The sequence below is a fragment of the Mercenaria mercenaria genome, chromosome 9 (genome assembly GCF_021730395.1).
Source record: "Mercenaria mercenaria strain notata chromosome 9, MADL_Memer_1, whole genome shotgun sequence".
NCBI lineage: Eukaryota > Metazoa > Mollusca > Bivalvia > Venerida > Veneridae > Mercenaria > Mercenaria mercenaria.
In genome coordinates, this window is record NC_069369.1 from 5573420 (window position 1) to 5597923 (window position 24504).

The 24504-nt window shown below is 36.3% G+C and overlaps 1 protein-coding gene across 1 annotated transcript in view; it reads right to left on the bottom strand.

Moving 5' to 3' along the window:
• LOC123547663 (uncharacterized) overlaps positions 1-24504 on the bottom strand; it is a 149077-nt gene that overhangs the window by 119416 nt on the left and 5157 nt on the right. The window contains exons 2-3 of the mRNA XM_053550737.1: positions 14417-14514; positions 8171-8345 (exon numbers count right to left, since the gene is read on the bottom strand). Coding sequence (XP_053406712.1) covers positions 8171-8345; positions 14417-14513 — 272 coding nt within the window. The 5' untranslated portion in view covers position 14514. The remainder of the gene's footprint in view (positions 1-8170; positions 8346-14416; positions 14515-24504) is intronic.

Sequence of the window (24504 nt, forward strand, 5' to 3'; positions counted from 1 at the left end):
GTCTCGGCAGGTGAAATTGAAAGTGTGTCTGTTGGTTGCTTAAAATCTGTCAACCATTCCCCACTAACTGCCTCCAAAATTGAAAATGTGTCACAAATTCAAACCACAAATGGTGCAGAAAATTCAAATGAAGCCAAGAAGAACAAGAGCATCGCCTTGCGGGTGCTGACGCTCATCTGATTTTTTTTGTATAATAGAAATATTGTCCTACCCATGATTTTCTAAGTCTAAAAAGGGCCATCACTCTTGCAAAAAGCAGGATAGAGTTATGTTTCTTGATGTACAGTGTCCACTTATGATGGTGAAAAACTGTTGCAAGTTTTAAAGCAATAGCTTTGATAGTTTATGAGAAAAGTTGACTGAAACATAATATTCAACCAAGAAAATGATTTTTCTAAGTCCAAAAGGGGCAATAATTATTGCAAAAAGCGGGATGGAGTTATGTTGCTTGCTGTACAGGGTCAGCTTATGATGGTGAACAAGAGCTGCAAGTTTTAAAGCAATAGCTTTGACAGTTTAAGAGAAAAAGTTGACCTAAACATAAAACTTAACCAAGAAATCTGATATTTTCTAAGTCCAAAAGGGGCCATAAATCTTGCAAAAAGCAGGATGGAGTTATGTTTCTTGCTGTACAGGGTCAGCTTATGATGGTGAACAAGTGTTGCAAGTTTTAAAGGAATAGCTTTGATAGTTTAGGATAAAAGCTGACCTAAACATAAAACTTAACCAAGAAAACTGATTTTCTAAGTCCAAAAGGGGCAATAATTCTTGCAAAAAGCAAGATGGAGTTACGTTTCTTGATGTACAGGGTCTGCTTATGATGGTGAACAAGTATTCCAAGTTTCAAAGCAATAGCTTTGATAGTTTAGGAGAAAAGTTGACCTAAACATAAAACTTAACCAAGAAATCTGATATTTTCTAAGTACAAAAGGGGCCATAAATCTTGCAAAAAGCAAGATGGAGTTATGTTTCTTGCTATACAGGGTCAGCTTATGATGGTGAACAAGTATTCCAAGTTTCAAAGCAATAGCTTTGATAGTTTAGGAGAAAAGCTGACCTAAACATAAAACTTAACCAGGCAACGCTGACGCAGACGCCGACGCCGACGCCGACGCCGACAACCGCTCAAGTGATGACAATAACTCATCATTTTTTTTCAAAAAATCAGATGAGCTAAAAATGACTCCAAATTTCAGAAGAGTTGATTTAAAGAGTATCAATGGTTGGACTGAAATAAAGACCTCAGTTTTAGTGAGTGTGTGTGTGTTCGGGTTTAACGTCTTTTTCAACAATTTTTCAGTCATATAAACGATGGTGTCTACTTGTAGCAGTGAGCACAATGCCCAACTTTATAGTGCTGCCTCAGTAGAATATCACGCCGTAGACACGTGACATGATACCCCAGTCAGTCACATTATACTGACAATGGGCTGACCAGTCCTAGCACTAACCTCTTAACGCTGAGCGCCAAGCGAGGAAGCTACTAGTACCATTTTATATGTCTTTGGGATGATGCGGCCGGAGATCGAACCCACGGCCTCCCGCACTCGAAGCGGACGCTCTACCACTAGGCTACCAAGGCGGTGTCAGTTTTAGTGATGTTACTGTCTTATTTTATTGACATATGGTCAAAAGTTGTTGTCCCTAAGATTTTGAAAATGTCCCCACATTTTTAATAACAAGGGGCCATGTGTCCCCACCACTTTTGATCCTCGGCAGAACCCTGCCTTATATTGACTGTCCCCTTATGGTCATTGGCAATAACCCTTATAATTGTGATTTGTCTTAACCCTTTAGGTGATCGATTGATTAGACTTAACCCTTATCATGGGACTGGTCCTAACCCTCATGGTGATTGTTCTTGACCCTTATGACTTGTCAGATTCTTAGAACAGTCGAGCTCAAAACCAAAACAGACTGGGTTTTGTCTATAGAAATCGATCAGTGAAAAAAGTTTTTTTAAAGAAAATTGATTCTTCATTAGGTGGACGGTATAAAGTCATATCAGAACAAAACAAGCCAGGTGGCACAGCTTCAGAACATTGTGATCTGGAAACATGAAATGATGCCAGATAGCTTACATTTTGTGAGATGATTGCATTCAAACCCAGTCAGACTGGCTTGATAGGTCAAAAATTAAAGAATGAAAATTTGTGACTGTGATGAAAGCTGATACAGTTTGAATTGACTTGCATTATATATATCACCATAATAACCATTATAATATCAACTCTGCAAATTATGTGTACAATGTAAAATGCATATACCCATTCTGAAATTTGTCTATTTGATATTTTTGGTCTTCAACTATTCTTTGTACCTGGAAACACAGATTCAAGAAAAATCGTTGAGGTAATAAAACCATTAATTCTCCAAGAAACTGTGTTACAGCATGAAGTCAGGCTGTGGTCTGAATTGTGGTCAGCTGGTCATTTCTTTACAATTGATGTCAATCACAGAATAGTTCTCCAAGGCTACCAATCCACCTTACGGTCATTGGTCTTAACCCTTATGGTCATTGGTTGTACCCTAACGGTCAATAATCTTAAGCCTTATGGTCACTGCCTTTACTCTCCGTATAAACAATTATTTTTACCATGTACATATACATTTAAATCAGGAAATTATTATCAGCGAGTTAATCATGGTCATTACCACATGTTTACATAAGAAAGAAACTAGAATCCTAAACATTAAACAATGCTAATGAAAAGCTTCTTTTAGGTTCTCATTACCTTACCTTATGTTCTGTGGGTGTTTTTCATTATCACTTATCAAAACAATCCTTACCCTGAATTTACATCCATTCTCTACTCAATTTAGGGATGGCAATGAATTCATATACTCAGTGAACCTTCCAAATGAATATTCGCTCATCAAAAGATGAACAAAACAACTGAAAATTATCCTATCCAAATCAACGACTTGCATCAATTCTACTTTGGTTTACACTGGAAATAATTCAGACACTGACGTATTAAAGCAGACTATCATTCTAGTTACTTATCTGTAGTTACCGGTACGTAACATAATAGGTATACTGCATTCATTTTGATTTAATATACGACTTTTATTTCTTACAGGAATGTAGCCCCCATGTAAGTAGGGTTCTCTCCAAGTAAAACTATATGTCACCGACTTCTTATGGGAGCTTTGATTGAAATACAGGCATATGTAGTAAGTAAGTAAGTAAGTAAGTAACGACTTTATTTATAGTGGATGACATATTTGGCAGAGCCAATTTACAATATTGTCCACTGTATAAACATGTACAAGTACAATAAACATGATTATAAACAATAATAAGAGAAAATTTTACAGAACATGACAGCAACTGTTATGAGATATAATCCATAACTACAATTACAAAAAAAGCAATATGAACTGAAATAAAATTATATACATGTATAAACAAACAAAAATATTCTAAGTAAAGTTAATGACTTACATTAAAAGTCTGTACATGTAGAAACTTAAAAGAATTTGGTAGGCAGTATTTTCTGATAGTAATTTTGGGTGAGAAAAGTGCCATTGAAGATAGGATTGTTTGACTTTTGCAAGAGTATCAGATGAGCGTATATGATTTATTATGTTATTCCAGATTGTGGGTCCAGAGTAGCTCAAAGATTTACGAAAAAATTCTATTCTTGGTTTTGGTACCTTTAGTTCACTGTTTTGATTTGATCTAAGTTCACGATCACATGTTTGGTTTTGGTTGTGGTTAAAATTTGAAGTAAGATAGTCCGGCGATTGCATATTTATTGATTTATATACTAGGATAGCTTTTTTGTATTTTATTCTGTCAGGAAATGTCATCCATTTCAGTTCAAGAAATAATTCTGATGATTGAGCATTGAAATCTTTGTCGAGAATAATTCTTGCAGCACGCTTTTGGAATTTTAGAACAGTTTTTAATAGCTCATCATTACAGTTCCCCCAAATGGTACAGCAATAATCTAGGTGTGGTAGAATGTAGGCATTGTAAAATAACTTTCGAGAATGTAAGCTTAGGTATTGTTTTATACGTAAATGAAGATATAAATTGGTATTGCATTTTTTTAGGGTTTGTTCAACTTGACATTTCCAGTTTAGGTGTTCATCAACATGAATTCCTAATAATTTCTCATTTGATGAGTATGATATAGGTTGACCTTGCATTTGAATATTGTTAGAGTTTGTGTGATCTTTTATCTTGTTGTTGTTATAGGAAGCAGTGATATACACAGCTTTAGTTTTTGATATGTTTGGAAGCATCGAGTTGCCTTTGCACCATTAATCAACAATATCAATGTTGGTCTGCAGTGTATTGTGTACCTCCATTACTGTTTTACCAAACACAGACATTGTCATATCATCTGCAAACATGTCAACAGACGATTTGTTTGTGTGCAATGGTAGGTCATTGATATAATTATTGTATAAACAGTATCGGACCGAGAACGGAGCCTTTAGGAACACCTGCAGAAATTTGTTGGGTAGAAGAAAGCTTTCCAGATACACATACTTGTTGGGAGCGGTTCTGTAGGTATGAAGATAGCAATTTTACAGCAGATTCTCTAAACTTGTACAGTTTTAATTTTTCTATCAATAGTGCATGATTCACTAGATCAAATGCTTTGTTCAGATCTAAAAATATAGTTCCAACATAGGATTTATCATTTATAGCTTGAATCCACTCATCAATTATATTTGTAAGAGCAGTTTCACATGAATGGTTTGAATAAATCCTGATTGTCTGGAATGCAGAAGTTTATTTGTTTCTAAGAAGTTTTTTATATGATTAGAGACATGTTTTTCTATGAGTTTAGATAATATTGGGAGGACTGATATTGGTCTGTAGTTGCTTTTGTCTGTTTTAGAATTTTTTTTAAAGATTGGAATTACCTTTGCTGTTTTAAATGTTTCTGGAAATTTACACTTATTTATACTTAAATTTATTACCTTTGTGAGTGGTCTGCAGATTGTTTTATGACATAACTTCAAAATTCTTGAGCTTATGTCATCAAGACCTGTTGCCTTTGATTCATCTAATAACTTAAGTTCTTTTAAAATAAATTTCTCAGATACTGGCGGTATCTTAAATGAAACATTTTCTAATTTACTGTCAACAAAATGTTGAATGAGTTCCTCACTTTCAATTTTAAGGTGTTGTGGTGGATCTGAAATGGATTTAAAAACATTTGCAAAAAAGTGGTTGAAAGTTTCAGCTGTTGTGCATGGATCCAATATTGGGTTACCATTATCATCATTTATGTAATTAGTTTGGTACGTTTTACCTTTACCAGATAATTCATTTAGATGTTTCCAAAGTTTTTTAGGGTTTTTCTTGTTGTCATCAATATTTTGGGAATAAAATGTCCTTTTGGCTTTTTTTGATAAACTTTTTACTTTTTGTCTCCAAAGTTTAAATTCTTGATAGTTTCCTGATTTTTTTGCATTATTTTTTGAATTTGTAGCATTTTTTATTTCTAGATTAAACCAGTCTGGCTGTTGTTTATACTTAACCCGACATTCTTTTTTAGGTAAATAATTATTGATGACATCATGAAGGATTTTAAGAAAGAAATCCAAAGCATCATCTGGATCATCATATATATCCGGTACAGACCACGGTTGCCTTTCTAGGTCCTTTAAGAAAACTTCTTCGTTGAAATGCTTATATGATCTGTATTTAATTGTTGAATGTAAAGGGCCATTTTTAGTTTGATTAGCAAGTTTTCGGGTGAAGCAGACAGGAAAGTGGTCACTAAATGCAAGATGGGGTATTTGCACATTCATTGTGTTTAAAGGATAATTTGTGTATTAATAAATGATCAATAATAGTAGATGATAAAGGTGTTACTCTGGTGGGTTTGTCCACTAATTGTGTATTGTAATTCCATGCATTATGTAGCATTTTGAGAATAGATTAATGTAATAACATGAACAGTATTTTCAATCAAATAAGGAGAAGTATACTGTGAGGGAGTCTGAAGAGGGCAATATGAATGAATATTGGGCTTAAGTACACTACTTGTTTGAAGTTTGATTTTGAGTACTTAATTAAAATGCAAACCATATAAAATTCATTTATTCTTTACATTTTGCACAAATGAATTCTTACTGTCTTATCATTTGGACAATGCCATTAACGTCAAAAAAAAAATTTGCATTACATTTTGCTCTCTTTCTACACTTTTCTGCATTTTTCATCACTCAAATACATCTCTGATAGACTTTGATTGAAATTTGAGTCATTAGATTAAGAGCTGACTAATGTTTTATAATAACCGGCGGTGCACACCAAGACATGCATCAGTTTGTGACCAAAAAGTTTTCAAAAGCAATCAGTGGTATTAAGTACAATGGTAAACTGCCATCACCATGATGGTATTTAATCTCCGAATGAGGACATATAACATGACACGTCCTACAACCCCAGAAGCCATTTTCACATGTATTTATAATGAAAGTGGCTTTTGGCAAAATAAATAAACTAATATTTTGGTTCTTTCAGTTAGATTTTATTTATTTGTCATGATTTTATTTTTTTTTTTAATTAGTAAAACAGTATTCGAACATTCGTGTAATGAACAAATATTCGAATATTCGAAAATTTGTTGCCATCCCTAATTCAAATACATTTTATCAGTGAATTCCAAATATAGATCAAAATTGCTCATTCACATTTATGAAATAGTGGTATAATCTAACTAGTGATTTCTTTTAAAACAAGAAATATTGGTAAAACTGATGAATTGCTCCAAGAAATTTGCATATTAAAGGAACAAATTTTAAAAGTGGAATTACTGACTGGGCACATATGGTTTACTGATGTTAAATGATCAAAGGTCAATTCAAACTCGTTGAAAAATCATTCCAAAGGATAATGAAGAAAATATGCGCACCTCCTCTAGAGTGAAGCGTCCTACAAATTTTTGCTGAATCCTGGCAGCGTTTACTGAGAAATACTCCTGACTATGATGGCGCTATAGTTTACTTATGTTGAACAAACAAAGAGCAATAAATCAGTGAAAAATCATCCAACCGAAACAGAAAGAGAGAGATCTACTTATGAGGTATGGCTAAATTCCCACCAGTGGTTGCTGAGAAATACTCTGAACAAGAATTCTACTATAAAATACTACTGTTGAATAATCAAAGTGCAATAACTCAGTAAATCATCCAACCGGAACACACAAAGATAATATGGGCATCTCCTCATGATGATGAACCTTCCTATGATGTATGGCTAAAGTCCAACCAGTGGTTACTGACAAATACTCAGGACAAGAATTGTACTACAGTATACTACTGTTGAATAATCAAAGGGCAACAACTGGGTGAAAAATCATCCAACAAGAACACAAAAAGACAATACTTAAAAGTGAAGCTTCCTATGAAATCCCAAACAGTTGTTGCTGAGAAATACTCCGGCGAGAATTGCGGGACGGACGGATGGAGCAACGACTATAAGCTTCCCCTTCAGTGAGCATAGCAAGAACACACTGCTTGTCACACTATCACAGAGAACCAATATGTGAAGTTTCAATCAACTGAGATTAACAACCGACGTAGAAATTCCCTGAAAACCAGGTTATTCAAACATTTTCTTTTTTTTTAACATCAACAAGACGTGGACCGAGATACCATCAAAAGGGTGAGGGCAAAAGCTCCACTATATGAAAAATATCAGTCTACAGGCTTGCCACTAAGTTGAGAAAATGAAATTCCCTGACCTTTCCCTTACTTTTCCTTGACCAAACCATACTTTTCACTGACCAATACTACCATATTTTTTGGCCTCCTCCTCCCCTACAGCCATCCAATCCACCCTTTTATATTTTTTTTTCAGATATAACAAACTTTCATCAACAAATACCAAAAATATACGAGTGTAATTATGATATTAGTCAAAAGCAATAATTCTCTTGACTGGACTTGATTTAGCTATAAACAAACCCCTCACAATTACACCAAAATGTTATTGGAAATACTTATAAATACTGCTTGAAGACTGCCATAGCCACTGAACATTTTTAACATCAAACAAGAATTTTATTTCTCCCTGACTTTTCTAAAATTTCTTTTTTCGCTGATCATTATCAAGATTTCCCTGACAATTCACTGACCTTGAAAAAAAAATCTCTTTTCAAAGTAAGTAGCAACCCCGGTCTAGCTAAAAACTTACTGCATAACACGAGCTATTTGTCCTCTCTTTAAGCAAGTTAGGTCTTCAGAGTCAGAGTCAACTAAAACCACCATGCCAGGTTCAAGCTCATCTATACTAGATGCTGGTGCCCAGTTCTGGCATGCAAACACTTGCATGTCACGTTGTAACTGCTCAAACTGAAGCAAGTTCTCCCCTGAAATAAGCAAGATGGTTTTGAACCAAACTAAGATTGCACTTTAATCTGTACAAATTTCTTACTTAAGGGCAATGAAATTGAGTTCAGAGTAACTAGAAGATGCTTTTGTAGAAAAGCGCATGTCTCCACCAATGCATAGTAGTTAACCTAACCAGTGTTCCTGGATTCTGTACCAGTACAAACCTGTTCTCCGCAAGTAACTGCCAACTTCCCCACATGAATTATCAGAGGTGGAGGACTAATGATTTCAGACACAATGTCGTTTATCAAATAGTCACGGAGAACATACGCCCCGCCCGAGGATCGAACTCGCGACCCCGCGATCCGTAGACCAACGCTCTTACCTACTGAGCTAAGCGGGCGGGCAATGCATAGTAGTAATAGGCAAGAAGTCAATAGGGGACAGAAGCAAAAGTCCAAGAGACACCGATGGTTGGCTGCAATAGGGATCATCTACTCAGCATGTCCAATCATCCCAAGAAGTTTCAACATTCTGGGCCTAGTGGTTCTCAAGTTATGGACTGGAAATGGTTTTCCATGTTTTGGCCCCTGTGACCTTGACCTTTGATCTAATAACCACAAAAATAATAGGGGTCATCTTCTCTGTAAGCCCTATCACCCTATGAAGTTTGAAGGCTGTAGATCAAATTTTTGGTTTTCCAGTTATTGATCAGAAATGAAGTGTGAGGGACAGATGGACTGCCTGATGGACAGGGCAAAACAATATAACTCCCCTAGTGGAAGGGAGACATAATTAAATTGTGAATGCTGCCTAGTACCAAGGGGAAGCCCCAACTGTAAAACTGAGGTTAAGAATTTACTTCAGCTTGACAGTTTGGCACAAAACCAGTCCAACTGACAATTCTTCACAAAATCTTTTTTATTGCATATTTGGATCAAGAATGACAAGATACACATTTTACCAAACAAGAGCTGTCGGAGGACAGCAACACTCCACTATTTAACAGCCTTGTCAATTGAATGAATACAAAAGTCGGAAAAGGGGCATCATTTTGTAAAAATGCGAAACAGGGTTATGGAACCTGCACAGTGCTTATCAGCTCATGACAGTGGACAAGTGTGTGAAGTTTCAATCCACTCCTATAAGTGGGTACTAAGATACTAGCTTACATATAAGAATTTAACAAAAACTGCTAAGTTGAAAAATTCTGGTGCATAATTTTGTAAAAATGCAAAGTAGAGTTATTAAACCTTTGCAATGCATGTCATATCATGACAGTGAACAAGTGTGTGATGTTTCAATCCTTTCCCATTAGTGGATACTGAGATACCAGCTTACACAAAAAACTTTACCAAAAACTGCTAAGTCGAAAAAGGGGCATAATTTTGAAAAAATGCATAGTAGAGTTATGAGACCTGCACAGTGCATGTCAGACCATGACAGTGAACAAGTGTGTGAAGTTCCAATCCATTCTCATTAGTGGGTACTGAGATACAAGCTTACATACAAAACCTTACTCAAAAATTTCTAAGTCGAAGAAGGGGCATAATTTTGTAAAAAAGCAAAATAGAGTTGTGGAACCTGTGCAATGTAAGTCAGTTTATCACAGTAAACAAGTGTGTGAAGTTTCAATCCATTCCCACATGTGGTTACTGAGATACCAACTTACATACAAAAACTTAACCAAATCAGGACGCAGACGCGGATGCGGATGCCGATGCACGGTTGAGTCCAATAGCTCTACTATTCTTTGAATAGTCGAAGAACAGTCAAGCCAAAAATTGTGACAAACATTTTATCATATTAATTACATCATTCAGGTTTATCACTAGGCTCTTTCAGCTAAAATATCTTAGTGCAAAGCTATAAAATTTCAATACACTAAATCAATAATTGTCATGTACAAATCTTAGCACCTGTAAAAATAACCAGGTGATAATGTTTTGATCATACCTGGAGGCACAGGAGTACTTGTGTACTAGCATTTAGGAGTGACCTGTCGCTTTTATTAATAGATTTGAAAGGTTACTGGAATAAACCACTTCAGTAAAGGGGTACCCTACTTTTTTATAACTTACTTTTATAATAGATATTTAAATGACTGTCCCCTTCGACAATAAGACGCATTAGTGCAGTGGTAAGCATGATGGCTCTAGAATCTAACTTATGTGAGTTCGAATTCCGACGGATCAATTTTATTTTTTCATTTTACATATTTTTTTTTCATTTTATATTTTGCTAACATACGTTTTAAAATGATGATAATGTTAAACATGTATTTGAATCGCATTACTTGTATCCTTTTGCTATTTTCGAATATAAATATCTTCTTGATTGTGAATTATTCAGCATGGTTGACAAAGCTCTTAACAATTTGGTCACTCAATTAGCTGATGACACTGACTTGGAGGAAACTAACAGTTACACAAACAGCAAGTGTGAAGATGCTCACTTTGACGCGTGTGTTTGAAATGTATTGAATATATTGAAATTTTACGAATGAAATAAAAAATGAAATTGAAATGATGAAATAAATTGTAATAAAAAAGAACATGAAAATGTAAATAAAACAAATTCAATCATAAAACAAATCGAACAGTGTGGGATTCGAACCCACAGCCTCTTAATCGCAAAAGTTAAATCACTAACAAGATTCCACAATTGTATCAACTGAGCTACCGATGCAGTTTTAGTTTGTACATTATTTGAAATTTATTTATAGTTTTAAAAACTTCAAATATCTTTCAATCCCTTATTTAATAAATGGAACAGTCTGGAAAATACAAATCTAAAAATAAAAGCGACAGGTCACTCCTAATTGCTTATGGTTACCGATATTGTTACGAACAATAGGCTCATTTAACTGCCAACTGTCAAATTATACTGTCCTTTTAGTAATTTTAAATGTACAACTCAAAGGCTGAAAGCACGCCTCACATGATATCTTGAGAGAACCTTGCTATCATAACAAGAGGGCCAAATAGGCCTAAGTCGCTCACCTGAAGAAAACCTTAACCATCTGACTTTGCTTCTAGGTTTGAAAATTCTTTAAGCTGTTCATTTAAGTTATTTAAAAAAAAACTCTATATTTTAATTTCAAGCACCAACTAGAAAATGCTTTTGTAAAAAAGCGCATGTCTCCCCCAATGCAAAGTCCTATAGGCAAGAAGTCAATAGGGGTCAGGAGCGAAAGTCAAAGAGACACTGATGGTTGGCTGCAATAGGGATCATCTACTTGGGATGTCCAGTCATCCCGCTAAATTTCAACACTCGTGGCCTAGTGGTTCTCAAGTCACTGTTCAGGCTCCTGTGACCTTGACCTTTGATCAAGTGACCTCAAAAAAATAGGGGTCATCTACTCTGCATGTCCAATCATCCTATAAAGTTTCAACATTGTAGGTCAAGTGGTTCTCAAGTTATTTTCAAAAAATGATTTTACATGAACAGGCCACTGTGACCTTGACCTTTAATAGACTGACCCCAAAGTCAATAGGGGTCATCTACTATGCATGTTCAATCATCCTATGAAGTTTCAACATTCTGGGTCAAGTGGTTCTCAAGTTATTGATCGGAACTGGTTATCAATGTTCAGGCCCCTGAGAGCTTGACCTTTAACGGAGTGACCCCAAAAACAATAAGGGTCATTTACTCTGCATGAACAATCATCCTATGAAGTTTCAACATTCTGGGTCGAGAGGTTCTCAAGTTATTGATTGGAAATGGTTTTCCATGTTCAGGCCCCTGTGGCCTTGACCTTTAACAGAGTGACCCCAAAATCGTTAGGGGTCATCTACTCTTTATGATCAATCATCCTATCAAGTTTCAACATTCTGGGTCAAGTGGTTCTCAAGTTACTGACCGGAAATGGTTTTCAATGTTCAGGTCCCTGTGACCTTTACCTTTAATGGAGTGACCCCAAATCGATAGGGGTCATCTACTTTGTATGTACAATCATCCTATGAAGTTTCAACATTCTGGGTCAAGTGGTTCTCTAGTTATTGATCAGAAATGGTTTTCAATGTTCAGGCCCCTGTGACCTTGACCTTTAACAGAGTGATCCCATAATCAATAAGGGTCATCTACTCTTTATGACCAATCATCCTATCAAGTTTCAACATTCTGGGTCAGGTGGTTCTTAAGTTATTGATTGGAAATGGTTTTCAATGTTCAGGCCCCTGTGACCTTGACCTTTGACGGAGTGACCCCAAAATCAATAGAGGTCATCTACTCTTCATGACCAATCATCCTATGAAGTTTCAACATTCTGGGTCAAGTGGTTCTCTAGTTATTGATCGGAAATGGTTTTCAATGATCAGGCCCCTGTGACCTTAACCTTTGACAGAGTGATCCCAAAATCAATAGGGGTCATCTACTCTTCATGACCAATCATCCTATGAAGTGTCAACATTCTGGGTCAAGTGGTTCTCTAGTTATTGATCGGAAATGGTTTTCAATGTTCAGGCCCCTGTGACCTTGACCTTTGACAGAGTGACCCCAAAATCAATAGGGGTCATCTACTATTCATGACCAATCATCCTATGAAGTTTCAACATTCTGGGTCAAGTGGTTCTCTAGTTATTGATCGGAAATGGTTTTCAATGTTCAGGCCCCTGTGACCTTGACCTTTGACGGAGTGACCCCAAAATCAATAGGGGTCATCTACTCTTCATGACCAATCATCCTATGAAGTTTCAACATTCTGGGTCATGTGGTTCTCTAGTTATTGATCGGAAATGGTTTTCAATGTTCAGGCTCTGTGACCTTGACCTTTGACGGAGTGACCCCAAAAACAATAGGGGTCGTCTACTCCAGCAGCCCTACAACCCTATGAAGTTTGAAGGTTCTAGGTCAAATGGTTCTCCAGTTATTGCTCGGAAATGAAGTGTGACGTACGGACGGACGGACGGACGGACAGGGCAAAAACAATATGTCTCCTGGGGGAGACATAATAGCGCATTACCATCAGAAGAAAGCATTTAAAGGTATTTCTACTTTAACTCTGGTGGCCCCTTAAAGGGCCCAAGTGCCCCCATTTGAACAAATTTGACATAAGACCTTAAAATGATGTTAAGGATCAAGTATGATGAAGATCCATTAAGCGATTCATGAAAAGAAGTATTTCTATTTTAAGCTCTAGTGGCCACTAAAAGGGGCCAAGTCCCCCAAGTGAACAAATATGGTAAAGAACCTTATAATGTTGCTCCAGACAAGGTTTGATGAAAACCACACCAGGAGTTAAGAAGATGTAAATTAACAGTATTTCCATTTTTTAACTCTAGCAGCACCTAAAAGGGGCCAAGTGCCACCAAATGAACAAATTTGTTATTTTCGGACCGTATAATGATGCTACAAATCAAGTTTGATGAAGATCCACCAGGTAGTTCATGAGAAGAAATAATTTAAAGGCATTTCCAGTTTTAATTCTACTGGCCCCTAAAAGGGGCCAAGCTCCTCCTGGCCAAATTGAATAAATTTGTAGAGGACCTTATATTGATGCTACAGACCTAGTACGATAAAAATCCATTTTGCGCTTTATGACAAAAAGTTGTTGAAACATATTTTTACTTTTAACCCAAGCTGCCCCTTAAAGGGGCCAACTGCCCCCATTTGAATAAAATTGGGATAGGACCTTCTAATAATGCTACCTGAGGCCAAGTTTGATGAAGATCCATCAAGCGGTTCATGGGAAGAAGTATTTTAGATGTATTTCCAGTTTTAGCTCAAGTGGCCCCAAGAAGGGACCATTTAGTGCCCCCAATCGAACAAATTTGTGAAAGGACCTTATAATGATCCACTAGACCAGGTTCAATGAAAATCCATTTAGAAGTTCATGAGAAGAAGTCATTTATATTTCTATTTTTAACTCTAGCAGCCTCTAAAAGAGGCCATCACAGCAATGTTAGTCCAAGTCACAAAAAATAGCATTTCCAAAAGAGTTTATACAGTATTATTTGTAAAACAGGGATCCATTCATAGCTGTTTGTAAAATTTCTTAATTTAGGTTAATCTAACCTTTCTCTTATAAACATTTTTTGGGCTGCTCCTGTACAAAAAATGCAGATGACTTTTTTCAGTATCGTTTTATAATTTCTAAAGTGGGTCTTACTTGTGCCAAGTTGCATCCAGAAGTAATGTGGATCAATCACCTGGGTAATTCTTCCTGGCCATACAAACTCCGAGACCTCTTTCTTTGTGGTCTCCATTCTGAAAAATAAAATGTAACATATTCCAATAAGCTTGTTTCTGTTAAAACACACTTACACTTTAACGTTATATGACGTCAATGGGTTTTTTTGTGACCTAGAATCTAATCTGCTGTTTTAGATAAAGGGTATACCAGAATCGAAATAATGTATGGCAAAATCGTGTTTTACTTAAAATGAATTATAATTCAAAACTGGTAATTCTTAATATGTCACCTGACATATAACCCTTTTTTATGTATCAATAATGTTAAAATACAATTTTTCAATAGTTATTTCTTAATTAACAGGACTTAGACATCTGTGAAAGCAACCTGAGCTATTTGAGCTGCACCAAGTTAAATCTACTGGTATATTTTTGCTATAATGTTCGTTAAAAGAGCAACTAAACCATGGCTTATACTGAAAAACAAAAGAAACTCTATTTCGTTGGCCTCTCTTCTTCCCTAATGCCAACAATCAACCTATTAACTGTTAATTAAGTACTGTGTGTGCATGTGTCCAGCTTCAAGCATTGCCCATTCCACAAATGTCAGTCATTATTTACCATTCCATGCCTTCAGCATCCATCACATTGCAGCCTTTTAAGGCCTTATTTCATAAAACATCTATACCTGAGGCCCCACTAAAAACTTTCTCCCTGAATCCCCCAGTCCCGCTAGGGTCTACTTATTTACATAAAGATATCAAAAATAAATCAATCAAAAACTGTTATAGTATTATAAACAAGAAGGTCATGATGACCCTGGATCGCTCACCTGAGTAATATGAGCCACATGTTTCAAGTGGCAAACTGATGCTAAAACATTAAGAAGGTAGGTCAGTAGGTCACATTCATGGTAACTGAAAGTCAGTTTTAAGATCGATGTACAAAACTGTATGTGTCATCCAAATTTCAAGGCTGTATCTTAAACAAGAGCTGTCACTAATGGTGACAAATGCCCCCGCAGCACCTTGACCTTTGACCTGGTGACCCCAAAGTCAGTAGGGGTGGTGTACTCAATAAGTACTATCAGCATGTGAAGTTTGAAGGTCCTGGGTGCAGTGGTTCGCAAGTAAAGTGCCTTCATGCAAAAAGTTAACATTGGCCCCTGTGACCTTGACCTTTGAACTGGTGACCCCAAAATCACTAAGGGTGGTGTACTCAATAAGTACTATCAGCAAGTGAAGTTTAAAGGTCCTGGGTGCAGTGGTTCGCGAGTAAAAGGCCTTCAGCAAAAAGTTAACATTGGCCCCTGTGACCTTGACCTTTGACCTGGTGATCCTAAAGTCAGTAGGGGTGGTATACTCAATAAGTATTATCAGCAAGTGAAGTTTGAAGGTCCTGGGTGCAGTGGTTCGCGAGTAAAGTGCCTTCATGCAAAAAGTTAACGTTGTGACAAACGAACAAACTAACGAACGGACAAAAGAACGGACAGTTGAAAACTAATATACCTCCATTCAGGGGCATAAAAACAAGGAAGTAGGTCAGTAGGTCAAGGTCACAGTCAAGTGATCCCTAATCGCTTGGGGTCATCAGGTAATTATAATTAAACAGCCTAGGAAATATGATCTTATAATTTTTAAAGTATTTTTTCCTATATAACTCATAATTATAACAAGTGACCCCCAGGGCGGGGCCTCTTTTCACCCCAAGGGCATAATTTGAACAAACTTTTAAGAGATCCACCAGGCAATGCCATCATACATACCAAATATCAAAGGCCTAGGCCTTGAACTTTCAGACAAGAAGTCTTCAAGATCTTTAATTTTTTTCCTATATAAGTCTATGTTAAACTTGGTACCCCCAGGGCATCATCTTAGGACATAATTTGAACAGTGTTGGTAAAGAAACATAAGGAAAGGCAACATACTTAATATCAAAAGCCTAGGCCTTGCAGTTTTAGGCAAGAAGATAATTTTTAAAGTTCTTTTCCTATATAAATCTATGTAAAACTTGAGAACCCCCAGGGCAGGGCCACTTTTCACCACAGGCGCATAATTTGAACAATTTTGGTAGAGGACCACAAGGCAATGCAACATACAAAATATCAAAGGCCTAGGTCTTGTGGTTTTGCCTCTTTTCACCCCAGGGGCAGAATTTGAACAACTTTGATAGAGGACCATTAGATGATGAAACATGCCAAATATCAAGGCTCTATGCCTTGCAATTTGGACAAGAAGATCTTTAAAGTTTTTCCTTTCGGTCGCCATGGCAACCCGAGTTCTGCATGGAATTAAATTTTTTTAATAATTTTGAAAGAGGACCACCCGAGGATCATTTCTGTGAAGTTGGGTGTAATTCTGCCCAGAAGTTTTCAAGAAGAATATTTTTTTAGAAAATGTTGACGGATGCTCGACGGACGACACACAACGGACGACACACAACAGACATTGAGCGGTCACAAAAGCTCACCATGAGCCTTTAGCTCAGGTGAGCTAAAAATGCAAGGAAAGTCTGTGTTACTTTGGGCTATTATTTTTCCACATTCAGAAGTTGGCTATTGTTTTTGGAGTATACATACTCAGCTGTGTGAGGACTATTAGTTTAGATCAAATTCAGTACATTTTATTCTACATGGCAGGCCTATTTTCATCATTTTTGAATTGCCACCAACACCAGTGGAATTGGGAAAATGCTCTCTGAAATTGTCTTAATTGGGAAAATTTGCAAATTACCAAAGTCTATGACGGTATAAAGATATTTCAGGTGTAAAATATTAGTGGATTGCATTAATTAATTAATAATAATTGTTCAACAGTATAACTATTGTTTTAATAACAAAAACATACAATCAAATTAACAAAACTATTTTAAATCAGCAAAAACCCCGAAAGGTAACACTCATTTGGGAATTTTAAATTCAGAATTGGGGGTGGGGGGGGGGGGGGAAAGAAAAACTTCTTATTGCGCAGAATTGCCCACTTCATTCATTTTTAGGAGTATTGCCCAACCCTGGTTTTTCCCGGGCAAGTTTACCCACCCTAGGCAGGTAGTCGCAAACCCTGCCTGGGTCTATTGTATATCTTTACTAGTAGCATTACAGTGGACAGAGCCATGTTAAGAAAATCACACATAAAAAACATGCAGTTTCCAGAAGCCCAGCTGGCATTCGTTGTAAGCCACATGTTTACTTGTATATGCTGTTAACATGCATGAGGAAATTGAGGAGATGTGTATTTAAGAGGTTTACAGGTTTTTACTGAACATTTATCGCTAATGAATAGTCCAAATAATTTGACAACAGAACTGATTCTGAGAATCCCTCCCTTTACATCAAAACCAGTAAAGACCTTTCTTGTGATGAAAATAGATTTAGGTAAAAACACGATCAGGCAATATACTTAATGAAATCATAAAAAAATAAAATAAACTGAATCATTCTATGGTTTAAACAAAGCAGTAAAACATGTTAATAGAGCGTAAACACTATAATAATTATGTTTTATTTGGCTACCTCGCTGTATATACATGTCAGCCATTACACTCTTGTTGCTGACAGTGCGGTTATCGATCACGAGACACAAAGCGGATTCATGTACAAGAGATCACAGAGTGATCTTGGCGCCCACCATTGAGCCATTTTTTATTGTTCCAAATTTCAAGACTAGCTCAAGGTCAAAATCAAGGTCAAATTTCATTTCAGTACACATCATTGTGCATGTGGTCCATGCATGTGGTCCGAATTTGAAAGCTATAGCTTGAGAAATGTGAAAGTAGGTCACAAGATCAATTTCAAGGTCAAAGTTCATTTCGGTATACAAAACTATGCATGTGCTTCAAATTTGGAGGCTGCAGCTAGAGAAATGTGAAAGTAGGTACTAGACAAAAATCAATGTCAAATTTCAATTCAGAACATAAAAATATGCATGTGGTCCAAATTTGAAGCCTGTAGCTTGAGAAATACGGAAGTAGGTCACTAGGTCAATCTCAAGATCAAAGTTCATTTCGGTACACAAAACTAAGCATGTGGTCCAAATCTGAAGGCTGTAGATTGAGAAATGTGGAATAGGTCACTAGGTCAAAATCAAGGTCAAATTTCATTTTGGAACACAAAACTATGCATGTGGCCCAAATTTGAAGCCTGTATCTTCAAAAATGTGAAAGTAGGTCACTAGGTCAATGTCAAGGTCAAAGTTTTTTTCGGTACACAAAAATTGCATGTGGTCCAAATTTGAAAGCTGTAGCTTGAGAAATGTGAAAGTAGGTCACTAGGTCAATGTCAAAGTTTTTTTTCGGTACACAAAACTATGCATGTGGTCCAAATTTGAAGGCTGTAGCTACAGAAATGTGAAAGTAGGTCACTAGGTCAAAATCAAGGTCAAATTTCATTTCGGAACACAAAACTATGCATGTGGTCCAAATATGAAGGCTGTAGCTTGAGAAATGTGAAAGTAGGTCACGAGGTCAAAATCAAGGTCAAATTTCATTTCGGAACACAAAACTATGCATGTGGTCCAAATTTGAAGCCTGTACCTTCAAAAATGTGAAAGTAGGTCACTAGGTTAATGTCAAGGTCAAAGTTTTCTTCGGTACACAAAACTATGCATGTGGTCCAAATTTGAAGGCTGTAGCTTGAGAAATGTGAAAGTAGGTCACTAGGTAAAAATCAAGGTAAAATTTCATTTCGGAACACAAAACTATGCATGTGGTCCAAATTTGAAGCCTGTACCTTCAAAAATGTGAAAGTTGGTCACTAGGTCAAAGTCTTTTCCGTTGCACAAAACTATGCATATGGTCCAAATTTGAAGGCTGTAGCTACAGAAATGTGAAAGTAGGTCACTAGGTCAAAATCAAGGTCAACTCATGTCAATGTTCATCTTGCCACTCAAAACTATACATGTGGTCCAAATTTGAATGTTGTAGGTTATTGACAAGAAGATTTTAAAAGCTTTTCCCTATATAAGTCTATATGAACCATGCGACCCCCGGGCGGGGCCATATTTGACCCTAGGGGGATAATTTGAACAAACTTGCTAGGAAACCATGAGATGATGCTACATAACAAATATCAAAGCCCTAGGTATTGTGGTTTGGACAAGAAGATTTTAAAAGTTTTTCCCTATATAAGTCTATGTAAATCATGTGACCCCCAGGGCGGGGCCATATTTGACCCTAAAGGGATAATTTGAACAACCTTAGTAGAAGACTACTAGATGATGTCACATACAAAATATCAAAGCCCTAGGTCCTATGGTTTTGGACAAGAGGTTTTTCAAAGTTTTTCCCTATATATAAAGTACATATAAACCATGTGACCACCAGGGCGGGGCCATATTTGACCGCCATTTGTATACAGCATATTAGGTACAAATGATGGTAAGTGTTATTTCTAGAGTGACGCAGTGGGGTGCCCGCCCTGCCCTTTTTCACTACGGCCATGCTGCCCTTAAAATGCGCCCTCCTGCCTTTGACCTTCTGCTAAATCCCTCCCTTTATCCTGTAGACATGCCTTGCCGATTTTTTGATCAGCAAAGTAAGTCACGGCAAGTGCACATAGTCGATGAGAATACATGAAGTGTTAAAATTAATCGATAGAGTACTGACCCTTTGATTTGATTTGGTTGTTTGTTTGAATTTGTGTGTTGATGGGTTCTTTTGAGTTTTAGAGGTGTATACATTGATTTTCTGCAGTTTGGTGGTGTATTGTTCGAATATTTTGCTCTGAGTTTTTGCAGATTAATTTTTTGGTTTTGAATGGTTGTTCGTTGAAGCTTGTGCTGGCCGAGCATAAGTATTTAAATACTTGCGACATTTTGTATATCATATACACCTGCGTACATGTGATAAAGCCTGACAAACGGTGCAAATTTAGTTATACTTGTGGACAGAATGTTTGTGGTGTGTGTTTGATCTAGGTGTAAATAGTACGTCACCATGCTTAAGTATATAATGTATATACAGTGAAAAATATACAGAAAAACTACAAAAAATACACACCCGAAAATATACAGGGAAACAATTAAGTGCTAGTTTCCAAGGTAAAGATTAGCCATAGTCAGGCGGTGCACACTACCTCCCTAACCGTTGGTAACGCCTCGCACAGGCCACCATCAAATCCTGACAAATTCTCTGTAAGCGGCCAGCTGATTACTGAGCATGTGAAAAGCGCCCTGTACTATTTCTTCATGCAAGCCTTACATCAGACCATTGTTTAATATATAATAATAAGTGTATATCAATGCAGTCTGATCCTACCGTAATTTCAACTGGAAAATGCACATATTTGATGAATTTCAAAAGCAAAAATAAGTTTTGAATGTCTGTTCACAATTCAAATTACACCCAATTTTTCCATAATTCCTTCCAAACAGCTGACTATTTTTATGACATATATAAGTAACATCAAAATTTAAGGAACTATCTCTGGTTTACCCTAATACATCAAGTACACTTTCAGACGACATTCCAAAAGTGTATCAGTATCCGGATAGTTCATTTTGGATATATTTTTTTTTTATAGCACTTTTCTGTTAATGAAATATTGGCAAAAGACCTAATCAATATAAAATGAATTTTGATAAATATTAGTTTACAATGTGACCTGAAACAGACCTTTTCATAAATGTTGTAACATGTTGCATGGTTCCAAGCTTATATACATATTAAGGCCTCCACTATTTCATATTCACATGGATAAGTTGACATCTTTGGTGACATTTTTAACAAAAAGGCTTGAATGTTATGACCAGAAGTAAAAAGTAATGTAAAAACTCATTTGTAAACTCTTTTCTGCTGATTTTGGGAAAATATCATTTACCACTTTATTCTTTAATAAGTGTGCAATTATCATAAATGTTATGAATACATAACTATAAACATCTGGAAGCGCAACTACCGTAACTTTCCTGTTAAAAACAAAACCCTACTCCTTCTTGGCAGCCCCCTGACCTTTTTGGGCTCTAGAAATAACACTTATGATGACATCCTTTATAGTTTAATACATTGCCTCAATTGAATGAATACATATGAGATGCAACTATTCAACTGCAATCTTTCCATTTCTGGCCTAAAAACAAAATTCATTAACATCCATATATAAAACAAATGGAGGCAAAACAGTATTTTCTACAAGGAAAATATGTAAGAAGATGAAATTTTTGGAATACCCTGTATTCTGGGTAAAAAATATCATTTTACTATATTCAGCAGATGTTGAAACTGCTTCATATAAATTATTATTTTTATCGGTTAAAAAATGCATAAAGTTGTGGAGATTTTGTTACAGTAGTAAAAAGTAATGATTTCATGAAAATTTACAAGGTATTTTAAATCATCACAAGTTTTTTTGGTTTAAGACACAATTTTATGTAGTTTGATAGCTGTGGTATAGTTAGTAAGTTTACACACGTCCAGGGATTTAAACTAGCTATTTTTATTTAGGGGTCCAGACTGTCAAAAATAAATGTTTAACATTAGGTATATGGACATTTTCTCTAACAATTTTGCAAATTTATATCCCCGACAACCAGTGCAAAAATATACAATGTTATACAACTCCCTGTTCAAACAAAGCACATGCTTAAACAAAATACACCGATTCTGGTGTCCCACTGATTCAGGTAACTGTACGATAATAGCGAGCATAGCTCGGGAGCAATTGCGCAAATGGGAGCGTGTAGCCCGCCTTACGGCAATGTGTAAGCGTATATAACAAAGTCTGCCGAATGAGGTAAAGTGATGTAGCTGAAAAACCTTCATTGATGTCAGGGGGCCGCCATTTTTTTCTACTTCCGTCAAAGTCGGGAAAAAATTGTCTTTTGTTTTTTTTAATTTCATATTTGAGTTACAATCTCTATATTCATTTAGGTGTCTTTATTTTCAACAAGAGTGCCAGAATGTCACAATATACGCCCGTCACAGCAAATTTCTTTACACTAGCACCTGTATTTGCAAATGGAATTTTAATTTTGTAGGTGTTTACAAAAAAAATTATTGTAATTCTTTTATTTTTGTAAGTCCACAAAAAAATCCTTACCAGGTAGAGATACCTTAAAATACACCCAAAATTTGAAAGTAACATCAATGTTGTACCACAGAAAAGTGGTCTTGGTTTTTCCCTACGGTCAGTTATAACAAGAGCACCGCCTTGCGGGTGCTGACGCTCATCTGATTTTTTTTGTATAATAGAAATATTGTCCTACCCATGATTTTCTAAGTCTAAAAAGGGCCATCATTCTTGCAAAAAGCAGGATAGAGTTATGTTTCTTGATGTACAGTGTCCACTTATGATTGTGAAAAACTGTTGCAAGTTTTAAAGCAATAGCTTTGATAGTTTATGAGAAAAGTTGCCTTAAACATAATACTCAACCAAGAAAATGATTTTCTAAGTCCAAAAGGGGCAATAATTATTGCAAAAAGCAGGATGGAGTTATGTTGCTTGCTGTACAGGGTCAGCTTATGATGGTGAACAAGTGTTGCAAGTTTCAAAGCAATAGCTTTGATATTTTAGGAGAAAAAGTTGACCTAAACATAAAACTTAACCAAGAAATCTGATATTTTCTAAGTCCAAAAGAGGCCATAAATCTTGCAAAAAGCAGGATGGAGTTATGTTTCTTGCTGTACAGGGTCAGCTTATGATGGTGCACAAGTGTTGCAAGTTTCAAAGCAATAGCTTTGATAGTTTAGGATAAAAGCTGACCTAAACATAAAACTTAACCAAGAAAACTGATTTTCTAAGTCCAAAAGGGGCAATAATTCTTGCAAAAAGCAAGATGGAGTTATGTTTCTTGATGTACAGGGTCTGCTTATGATGGTGAACAAGTATTCCAAGTTTCAAAGCAATAGCTTTGATAGTTTAGGAGAAAAGTTGACCTAAACATAAAACTTAACCAAGAAATCTGATATTTTCTAAGTACAAAAGGGGCCATAAATCTTGCAAAAAGTAAGATGGAGTTATGTTTCTTGCTATACAGGGTCAGCTTATGATGGTGAACAAGTATTCCAAGTTTCAAAGCAATAGCTTTGATAGTTTAGGAGAAAAGCTGACCTAAACATAAAACTTAACCAGGCAACGCCGACGCAGACGCCGACGCCGACAACCGCTCAAGTGATGACAATAACTCATCATTTTTTTTCAAAAAATCAGATGAGCTAAAATAGTTACAATGTAAGTTATTTATAGTAACAACTAAGGGAAGTTAATCTTTAAAGACAGAGAAAAAAAATCAAAAACAAAATTGCAATCCATACAAAAATCCTTACCAGGTAGAGATAGCTCAAAATACACCTCAGAATTGGATGTAACATGCATGTTGTACTACAGAAAAGTGGTCTCAATTTTTCCCTACGGCTAGTAATGAAAAAGTTACAATATAAGCTATTTATAGTAACAACAAAGGGAAGTAATTCAAAAGAAGGGACCAGTGCATGACACTCCTTCTCATGATGGTGTACAATTGTGCCAAATTACATCAAAATCCCTCCATGCATGCAGAGGAAATGCTCCGGACAAAGTCATTCTTATATTTGACCTTTGGCCTCTAAGTGTGACCTTGACCTTAGATCTAGGGACCTGGTTCTTGTGCATGACACTCCGTCTCATGCTTGTGAACATTTGTGCCAAGTTATATCAAAATCCCTCAATGCATGAAGAAGAAATGCTCTGGACAAAGTTTTCATTCTTGTATCCTTGACCTCTAAGTGTGACCTTGACCTTAGACCTTAGGACCTGGTTCTTGCGCATGACACTCCGTCTCATGATAATGAACAATTGTGCCAAGCTACATCAAAGTCCTTTCATGCATGAAGAAGATATGCTCCGGCCAAAGTTTTCATTCTTGTATCCTTTGACCTCTAAGTGTGACCTTGACCTCAGACCTAGAGACCTGGTTCTTGCACACGACACTCCCTTTCATGATGGTGAACAATTGTGCCAAGCTACATCAAAATCCTTCCATGCATGAAGAAGATAATTATGCTCCGGACAAAGTCATTCTTGAATTTTTCATTCTTGTATTCTTTGACCTCTAAGTGTGACCTTGACCTTAGACCTAGGGACCTGGTTCTTGC